The sequence below is a fragment of the Papaver somniferum genome, chromosome 2 (genome assembly GCF_003573695.1).
Source record: "Papaver somniferum cultivar HN1 chromosome 2, ASM357369v1, whole genome shotgun sequence".
Taxonomy (NCBI): Eukaryota; Viridiplantae; Streptophyta; class Magnoliopsida; order Ranunculales; family Papaveraceae; genus Papaver; species Papaver somniferum.
Genome location: NC_039359.1, coordinates 116,609,582 through 116,620,522, shown reverse-complemented (window position 1 = coordinate 116,620,522; position 10,941 = coordinate 116,609,582). Strand labels below are relative to the sequence as shown.

The 10,941-nt window shown below is 36.4% G+C and overlaps 1 protein-coding gene across 1 annotated transcript; it reads right to left on the bottom strand.

The window, feature by feature from the left end:
- Positions 1–8,454: 8,454 nt before the first annotated feature.
- LOC113351815 lies at positions 8,455–10,720 on the bottom strand. The gene is made up of 3 exons (XM_026595742.1): positions 10,163–10,720; positions 9,648–10,088; positions 8,455–9,432 (listed from the first exon to the last, which is right to left on the bottom strand). The coding sequence occupies exons 1-3, from the start codon at positions 10,718–10,720 to the stop codon at positions 8,455–8,457; spliced, it is 1,977 nt and encodes a 658-aa protein (XP_026451527.1).
- Between the last annotated feature and the right edge of the window lie 221 nt (positions 10,721–10,941).

Sequence of the window (10,941 nt, the reverse complement as noted above, 5' to 3'; positions counted from 1 at the left end):
ACGATGAAGATTCTCTTGCTAACCTATGTTTTCATCAGTATATCTGAAAATGTTTTTTTTTAATTATTTTATGATAGTAAAGAGACTGAGCGAAGGAGAAAGCGGCAATTGTTGAAGGAGGAGGAAAAATTGGTAAGGGCGATAACTAGGGCTCATCTCCTAGTATGAGTTATTCAAATGGCAAAAACACCCATTGTAACCACCGCAAGCGGGACACATGGTGCAATTATTAAGTTTTTAAGTTAGATATCTTGGACCTCTGGTTAATGCAGTCCAAATTAATTAGATAAATGACTCACTTACATATTTTTTTATTTTTTTCATTAAACTTCGTGTACTTGTATCCTTCCCCTTATACGAAGTTTTGAGTTTCGTCATTGGCTAAGAATTTTAACGAGTTCAACGTTTTCGTCTGCCCCCTCTGCTTAACAGTCATCTAGTATACATGTCCAAATTATGTTGACACGTAGAATTTTTCTATTTAGCAAACCCTAATTCCAACTCACACAAAACTGTAATTAATATGTGAATGTTGAAAGTCGGTTTTGCTTTTGGTATCGGTTCTACCATGACTCCTAACAAAGGTTAAGATTGGTTATACCAAGTCTCTGAATATAGGTGTGGATCGGTTCTACCATGACTCCGAATAATAGCTAGGATCAGTTATACCATGACTCTTAATATTAGTAAGGATCGGTTCTACCAAGACTCCCAACAAAGCTAGGATCGGTTCTACCATGTATCCCAGTATAGGCTAGGATAGGTTCTACCATAACTCTCAACATAAGTTAAGATCGGTTCTACCATGTATCCTGAAATAGGAAAAGATCAGTTCTACCACAACTATCAGCATAATTTAAGAGCGGTTCTACCAGAAGTCTCACATTAGGTTTGAATTGGTCACCAACAGATCTTCATTGAAAACCGGACCAAAATGCCTATTGATTTCTTTTCGATTACGAAACAAGTTTCGTATATGTACTTCCTTTAAACATATGTAATCAAACATAGTTTCCTAGGATGAAACCACACCTATATCCAATACACAATCAAGTAATGAGTTACATAGATTATGTCGATGTTGCATTTACGAAGTTCAAAAGATAAACGTGATACTTCATAATTAAATATTCTTCCTTGACATTTTGATCATAATAAATGACCAAGTCTAATACTAGAGTATTAAATATAACTTCACAGGTTATGTTTTCAATCTTAAACGACTTGAAAGTAACGATAGGAATGAAAACAAGTCAAATCAGTATCACTAACCTCAAGTGCAAGTATGATCTCTGCATTCTAGTCGATATGTCTTCACGTTCTTCAGATCTTCAAGGTAATCCTTGTATGTCTCAACCTTCTTAGACTTTCTAATCTAACCTAAACAAAGTTGACTCTAGTACATTTAATCAAGCGACTCTAATTGAGCTTTGATACTAAAATATGACAACCAAACTTGACATACCAACGCTTGGAGGGTTCAATCGAGCAGTGCTCTAACAACAACAGTGCTAATACCCGATTGCCCAACTTATTTTTTTCTTGGAAAATTTCGAGTATCATGACCTACCTTGTCACAAATTCTGTAAATTATTTTTGTCGTAGAGATACTTGGACCAATATCCATAGAGTTTTGGGAGGGTGCTAACTATTCATGATTTATGAAACTATTTGAGTATATTTCGATCTTTAGACAATAACACACACACACATGTTAGTCCACATCCAAAAAGAGTAGTTTGCCCATGGTTATTTATCCCCACGATTGGTGCACAAAGAACATTGTAGTTATTCGTCCGGAACATCGTATCGAAACATACAACGTCACCAAATAACACATAATCTCTTCTTGACTTTGCATCACAAAAGAAGACACCACATATTTATCCTTCTTCATTTTTTCGAAAAGAGTAGAAAAAATGCTTGTTTTCCTGTTGTTGATGGTGGATTTTCGGTAAGGGATAAAATCGTAAAATCATGATACTGCATGTTTCTGATCCGGCTTCAGGAATATATGTGACGATTCATATTTTACGATCCGTGAACTGCTTCACGATCTCTGACTGATCCTCTCAGAGCTATGATGAATATGTTTCTCGAAAGGCCTCCCAGCTGAGCGTTCAATGCTTCACACATTTCATCATCACCTCTAGATAGATTCAAAATGATTGGGCGTCTCGTAGACATAATGTTTGTTAGAGAGCTTAACGCCTTCAGGACGTCACACTGCTCGTTGTTCCCTGACTACGTAGAGAGACCGTGTATATAATCTCTTAATGATTGGGAGGTTCCTAGACATAATGTTTGTTAGAGAGCTTGACTCCTTCAGGACATCACGCTGCTCGTTGTTCCCTGACTATACACCCTCAAAACGAATATGATGCTTTAATTATCTCATATCTCGATTATGCAAATAGATTAATTCTAGTGTGTCATTCATCAACTGAATTCCTAGAAAATAATCTATTATATCTCATTACTCCGTTTCATAGCTGATCCTCAGCTGGATTCCATGGATTAGTAATAGATAACCATTTTATCTTATTACTCCCTTCCCTGAATCCCCAGCTGGATTCCAAGGATTAGTAATAGATATTCAACTCATTTTATTACTCCGTTTCATGAATCATTCTCAGCTGGATTTCATAAATTAGTAATAAATACTCAAGTAATTTTTATTACTCCATTTTATGAATTATTCTCAGCTGAATTTCATGAATTAGTAATAAGTATTCAACAATGGGGCGTCTGGGCCATTACCGAGTAAGCCCCGAGAAAATGGTGCAAGTGTACTTGACAATAATGCACGAACGAGCACCCGAACGCACGAACGAGCACCCGAACGCACGAACGAGCATTCAATAATATGGACGAACGAGGAACTTATGAAGGAAAATAATAAAATAAACAAGAGGCGTGGGACCGGGCCCACCGGCCGACCGGTCCCCTTTTCCATTATTTTGTTTTATTTTAATTTATTTCCCTCATCTCAGGGAGACTCCTTCATTTGAGCAAACTCCCTCGTTTAGGCGAAACTCTTAGTTTCTCCATACTTTCATCAAACGAAAATAGGGAAAGGTGACACGGGACCGGGCCACCTATCCGGACGGCCATGCCCTATCCGTGGCCGGTCCCACACCTTACAATCCCTTATTTTCTCATATTATTATTTCCTTCATCTCATGGAACTCCATCGTTTGAGCAAAAACCCTAGTTTTTCAATATTTTTCAAATATTGCTCAAACCATGAAAAAGCCAACAAGTCAAATGGTCACATGAACGACTAGGCTTCTCATGTCAAAAATTAAAATATTATCATTTTAATATTCTCAAAATATCGATTGCATGAGAAAAGTTCTACTTTCTCATTCGAGCGAAATTGGGAGTTTCAGTCAAGATCAAACTCTTCTGAAAATCCAAAATATTGCTCAAACATGCACCAGAAAATACCAAAACTCTCAGGACTGAGACACGAGCAGTATGGTGATAAGGGCATGCCACATGGACCGACCAAGGTCGGCCCTTAGGCTTGCAGAGAGCCGGTCCCACACTCTTTCATCATTTTGACCTAATTATCTCTCAATGTTCATATTGGGTCCAAACTCTATCCAACCAACTTAGGGATCCTCTGTATAGCAGCAGGATATTTATGTTAATGACGGTGGAAAAATGGTGTCTTGTCTTTTCCTCGATCTTCCATAAAGCGTTTCAGGTCTTCATGGGTGATGTAGCCTGCAGGTTCCTTCGTTGGTGGATTATCTGCAGCCTTGTGGACTTCTTCATCATCTACTACATGTATCGGAGTGACTTCAGGATCAGTAGTCGAGGATATTTCTTTGGCTTTTCCATTCTCCTGAGTTTTCTCTGACATCTTGTCACTGAGAGTTTTGAGATAATTACACAGCTCTTTCTGCGTTGCAGCCATGTCAATCTGGTTTTTGGCGAGAGTCTCTTTCACCTTCATAAGATCGGCTATGCTAGGTGGATTTTCTCTGATTTCCTCGGGAGACCGTCCAAAGAGAGGATGATTGCCGATGTTGGTTTGAGGAGGAGTGGTATCACCAACACCGTTTGTTGGAAGCAGGAGTAGTTTCTGGAATATCACTGTTGTTGCTAGTGCTAGCGTTGTTTGGGTTAGGATCTGTAACTGAACCTGACCTAAGATCAAACATTTTGTGAAAATGTGAGATTGCAACCGAGATATTAATCTCCCACTGTGGTCGCCAATCTGTAGATGGAAAAAAACGATTTGCTGGTTTTTTAGAGAAGTGAAGAGACGATCGTTCGGACGAGACTCCTCAACCGAGCAAACTGCTTAACCTTACACAGATGCACTGCACGTGAGTGCTTTGAGTTCGAGAGATCAATATGTAGGAATCAAGCCTAAACCAAGTCAATGACCGTTCCAGAGTCAATTTGGTCACAAAAAGGGAGATGGGTTGATCTGTAGGAGAGAAGCTAAGAATTGTGTGGGATCAATGATGATCAAGGATTGTGGATGTGTTGTGGGTTTCTGCAAATGATGAATGAGTTTGAATGATTGAGAGAGTGTTGTTCACACGATGATTCTTGGTTAGACGATTGATTGTCTGTTCAATATCTCGTGGATTTTCTATGTCTTGTTCAATCATGGATTCAAAAACTTATTTATATGTCAGAATAATGAACACATTGATCCCAGTAAGTGTGACGGTTTCTGGAGTGAAAGAGTGGGAGAACGTGGTAAAATCAGTTCCATGTCGTGCGGAGACTTAATTGATCATGCACCAACCACTTTGCTAACTCCTTCAACCATTTTCACGACTTAATCACATTTCTCATCGTGGATGAACACATGTGTCATAGGTCTCCCAGACCAAAACCTTAATTGATATCCTCCCATGTGACGTGATTGATATTTCACGAACGTGGAGTCTGCAAGGCAGACGTGTATTAGGTCAGTTGTTGACTTTTAGACAGTGAGTCTAAGTTTTGTTGAATTGAGCATGAGTGACGAATGCTCAGTGATTCATGAGTTGAACACACGTACATTTCTTATGTTGATATTGCTCGTCTGGGCAAATATTGTAAATTCGAGATAGCTCGATTCGACGAATTACTGAATATTGATAATTGGATCAATATTCGAGCAATTCGACGAATTACTGAATATTGATAGTTGGATCAATATTCTAGCAATTCGACGAATTACTGAATATCTATAAATTACTGAATATTGATAGTTGGATCAATATTCGAGCAACTGAGTAAGTATTGTTCGATTCGATGACTTACTGAATATTGATAGTTGGATCAATATTCGAGCAACTGAGCAAGTATTGCTCAATTCGTCGAATTATTTATTGGTAACGTGACCCAATAAAATATTTATTATTATTTTTTTCTTTTTTGCTAAATCACTTTTTTTATTAATATTCAAATCAGAGTTCCAAATTACAATTCACAAACAAAGAACCAAAAAGACAACTGAAAATAAGAGATTAAACTGCTAATGTCACCCTAGCAGAATCTAAAATAATCACAATGAGGTATTTCAATTCTTGGTAAGAAGCTTGGTCCTCCCTCTTGGAAAATTCTTTGTCCTGCTATCAATTTAGCACCTCTCTTAGCCACTGTATCAGTAGAGAAATTGACTTCTCTGAAACAATGCTCAAGATAAATGGAAGTAATCCTTGATTTTGCTATTTTCCATTTAGATTTTAGAAACCATGGAAGCTTTCCTGCATTAAATCTTGCAACACAGTTTTGGAGTCTGATCTAATGATTATCTTTGTTAATCCCCATTTCATAGCCAGTTCAGCTGCACATAACACTGCATAGTTTTCTGCAATGTAATTTGTTGCAGTTTCAAGGCCTCCAATGAGAGTACCAATTACTTGACAATCTTCATCCCTGATGACCATTCCAAAACCAGCTGCTCCTGGATTGACAAAAGATGATCCATCACAGCAGAAGAGCATATAACCAGTTGGTGGAGGAGTCCATAAGCATACTTTGATACACTGAAATCTTGTTGTCCTTTGTCCCAAGATGAAAAAGCTTATTATTTGTTCATCATAATCTCGACTCCATTTATGCCCCTTCATTATAATTCCTCCTTCCTGCACATATTTTATTATTCTCCTTTTGAAAGCTTAAGCATTTGGTTTGATTCCATCAAAATATATCCTATTTTTCTGGAACCATATTTCTTTGAGAATAACACAAGAGGCTACTATCTAGGTCTCTTGTATAAGAGGAATTTTATTTTTAGCACATTTCCAAACTTCTTCAAAATATTCAGGAGCCTTGAAGTTAAACACAGCAGATATCCATTCCCATATATCAACACTAACATGACATTTCCATAATAGATGATTCATACTATCTTGTTTTTCCTCACACACACAACATTTAGAGGCTAGATCATAACCTTTACTTACCATAATATCATCATCAATGTATGCTTCTTGTATTAATTTCCAAACATTGCTTGCAATACTTGGATGGAAAAAATTATTCCATACATACCTTGACCAGTGCTTCTTAGGTTCTTTGTGTCTGAGCTTATTTGTTGTAGCTGGCATAGTAAGTGATCCTTTAATATCTCCATTCCAGATTACTTCATCTTTATCACCATAGATTTCAGGCAGCTTCTGATTCATTAACACTTCTTGAATTTCACTTGGAATGGACCATACACCTTCATTTATAATATCAACTAGCTTCATCATTTTGTTATTTAGAAAGAACTGAGAAGATCCAATTTTATCCACTAGAGGAGTATCCCCTATCCAAACATCATGCCATATTGATATGTCTTCACCATTTCCTATGTTTCATCTGATTCTTCTTTCAGAGCTTCTCATGCCCATTTAATACCTGGCCACACAGTAGATAGTTGTCATGCATTGCTCAATTGTCCATTTTTATCCATGTACTTTGCTTTAAAGAAATCTGCCCAATCTTCATTTGAGTGCATGATTTTCCACATCATTTTCATCAACAATGCCATGTTTATTACTGCAAGTCTTGGAATAGCAAATCCACCTTCATTAAATGGAGTGCAAATTCTTTCCCAAGCTACAGTTTTGAACTTTCTAACATCACCATCACCTGACCATAAAAAGTTTCTGATAACTTTCTCACAAATTTTAATTACAGATGCAGGCCACTTGTAAACTTCCATGTTATAAATGGGTATGCTGCAAAGAACTGACTTTATAAGCACCAATTTTTCTTGAAAAGACAACATTCTCCCCTTCCAAGCTGCAAGTTTACTTTGTAACATTTCAACCATTGGCCAAATTGTTGATGTTTAAACTCTACCAACTGATAGTATGACACCCAGATATTTGTCAGGAAACTCACTTCTTTCCATTTGCAGTAATTCTTGAATTAAGGATTTCCTTGAATCAGTTGTACCATTAATAAAGATTTTACTCTTATTCTTGTTAATAATCTGACCAGAGCTTTTTTGATATTCATCTAGGAGATGCATAAGATTTTGTAGAGTTTTTTTCCCTCCATTGCAAAACATGAAAATATCATCTGCAAAAAACAGATAAGTTGGGCCTATACCCTTCCTGATATCCATTGGAGAAATCTTTCCTTCATTCACCAATTGGGTAAGCTTTTTACTTAGTACTTCTTCCATTAGCACAAATAAAAGTGGAGAAAGGGGGTCTCCTTTCCTTAGACCCCTACTCACTAGAAAAAACCACAAGGTTCTCCATTTATCAACAATGATATTCTTGCAGATTTGAAAATGTTGTGCAACCATTCACACCAACTTATTGAAAAACCAAATTTTTGAAGAACTTGAAAAAGAAATTCCCAACTGACAGAATCATATGCTTGGGAAATGTCAAGTTTAAGACCAACATTACCTCCTCTTCTTTTTTTCTTCATCTCATTGACCATTCTTGATGCAAGTAAAACCTGCTCCTGGATACATCTGCCTTTTATATAAGCTGCTTGTTGAGGGGCCACCAACTTTTCCATTAGAGTGCTCATTGTCACAGACAATATCTTTGTAATGATTTTAAAGCTCACATTTCTCAGGCCAATGGGCCTAAAGTGATTTGGATTTTTAGCTCCGTGCACCTTTGGAAGAAGAACAAGAAATATTGAATTGAGGCCTTTAGGAATATGTTTTTTTCCCCAAAAATATTGGATTGCTTGAACAACATCATCCTGTATAATCTGCCAGCAGGCTTTATAAAAACATCTTGAGAATCCATAAGGCCCTGGGGAACTATCAGGATCCATGCTGTAAATAATGTTTTTTATCTCTTCTGCGTCAGGAATTTAATCCAACATATTTTGATCTTCTTCAGTAATCTTTGTTGGGATAACCTCTAATAATGAATCTGCTACCTGCATTTCTTTCAATTTAAATTTATTCTCAAAGTGTCTTACCAGAAGATCAACTATCTTTTTTTTGATCTGAAATAACATTTCCAGCATCATCTTCTAATTCTGTGCTTGCCTTATCTTGATAGAGGTGTGAAAAAAATTTGTATTGGAAGCTCCTTCTTTTATACACTTCTCTCTTGATTTTTGTTTCATCATTGCATTAAGTTGGACTTCCTTAGAGTTAAACTCATTTTGTGCCATCACCAACTCATTCAAAAGCTCTTCTTGGAAAGGATGGGTATCAGATTTTTCCATTGCTTCTTGAACTTTTACCTCGACTTCTTTAATTTGAACACTTACATTCCCAAAAACCTCCCAATTCCATTTTTTAAGAATATTCTTCAACCTCTTCAATTTTGTTTGAAACACAAAGGCAGGATCTCCAATAATGGGCTCTGACCAACTTTTTTGAACTATCTCCATGAAATTAGGGTGAGATATCCACATTTTCTGAAATTTGTAGGTAAAGTTTCTTGGTTTTGGAATATTTGCACAACCTCCAAGTATAGGAGCATGATCTGAAGCAATTCTTAAACCAATCTTGAAACCCCAATCTTTAAACCATAATTGGTTGAACATTGCTCTGTCCAAGATGCAAAGTATTCTTTTAATGCCATGCTGACCATTTGAGCATGAATGTTGTATTCTTGAGCTTGGAGCTTGAAGTAATCCACAATCATCAATGCAGTTGTTGAAATCTAACATAGACCTTTTATTAGGAGTTTTTCCACCAATTTTCTCTTCTGCACAAGTAATAGCATTAAAATCTCCAAGAATTAACCATGGGTTCTTCAACTCACTAATCATTTCCATCTCAGACCATAAGAATCTTCTCTGAACCGCCCCCACATGAACATGAACTCCTGATATTAAGGAATCTCCAATACCCACAGTTATCATTTGACTTGACATAGACACAACTTTTGGTGTTGGTAATGTCTTATTCCAAAATAACCAAATGTTCCCTTTTTTATTTGTGACTGAATTATGAATCAAGATACTTTGCATACCAGGTAGATTCAACTTATTGCAGAACTAAGAAGTACAAAAAATATTTGGTTCTACAACCCAAACTAGTGAAAGATTAAATTGATTTACTAAAGACCAAAGTTTTTCTTGAGCCCTAGGTATTTTAAGGCCCCTTAAGTTCCATAATAAGACTTTCATGGTTTAGGATGGAGGCCTATTCTGCCTCCTTTTCCTTGATTTTTCCTATAATAATATTTCACTGGTACTTGTTGAGGGATTACCTTAGGCCATGCATTCTTCATTTGAGCTCCATTTTGTGCAGGTGTACTTGGTTTTTGAATTACTTTGGACCAAGAGGTGGTAGGGATTCTTTCTTCAGATACTGACCCATTCTTTCCATTGACATACTTGACTACACTTGTATCAAGAGAATTGTCTTCCACTATTTGTAAAACTTTAGCTGGACTTATCATGTCCATGACAATATTGTGCTCTTCTTCAGTTATATCCTGTAGAGATCCAAATTTTCCTGAGCCACTTGGAATGCTACCTGTTGTGCTATGAACTGGTTTTTCAGTAATGTTTATTTGAGTCACTGGGGTTTCACAAATATCAAATTTCTTCATAATTTTGGTGGGTGTCACATTCATTGTTGGCACACTACCTTCTTTCTGCTTTTCTCCTTCTTCATGATTTGAATTATTCTTTACTCTGCAATCTGGCTGAGTATGACCAATAATTTGACAGTTTGGACAAAATTTAGGAAGCTTTGTAAGTAGAACACTCTGCATAAAACCTGCATATTTGTTCTTAATCCAAAGTTATGAGGGACCTTTTTTGCTAAATCAATTTCCACCAGTACTCTTGCATAAAGACCAATTTCATAATTCAGAGTCACCTCATCAATTTTAAATGGAGTTCCAATTGCACTTCTAATGGTGAAAAGGGTTTTTTCATCCCAATATTCCAATCTGAGACCAGGATAATGAACCCATACCATAGCTAAGGATGTTATCTGATTCTCTGGTCTAAAATTAGGCATCGAATTCCTGACTCTTAAAACTTGATCCCGTACTTCCCATTTACCTGCTTTGATTGTATTTCTATCTGCCATATTCTCCAATTTGATTGTGAAAAACCCATTTCCAAGAGGAATCATTTTATATTGACCAGTTAGTTTCCATTGATTCTTCAAACTCATAACAACATCTTCAAATTTAATTCTCAAAAAATCCAATCTACCAATTAACGAAAATTTCCGTACATCATATCTATCTTCTGAGTTATTATTGATAAGATCAATCGATGGACATTCTTCAATCTGAGTAACTAGATCTACTTGTGGGACTTCCATCGAAGGAAAACCCTTACTTTCCTTTAATATTGAACATATATATCTATTTTAAGGAGGATTTAATAGTATATGAACATCATTAATCAAACACCAATCATCAATTAATATGTAAGAACACCTGAATTAATGATTATCTACCTTGAAAACGATGAATGAAATGAAAAAAAAACTGAGATATTGCTCAAACACACAACAGAAAATACCAAATCTCTCAGGATTGA

Coding starts and splice junctions, on each gene's coding strand:
- LOC113351815 (XM_026595742.1), bottom strand. CDS start 10,720: ATGGAAGTCCCACAAGTAGATCTAGTTACTCAGATTGAAGAATGTCCA. Junction 10,089..10,162: donor GATTAAGAACAAATATGCAG/GTTTTATGCAGA, acceptor GGTCATACTCAG/CCAGATTGCAGAGTAAAGAA. Junction 9,433..9,647: donor TGAAGAATGCATGGCCTAAG/GTAATCCCTCAA, acceptor TGTACTTCTTAG/TTCTGCAATAAGTTGAATCT.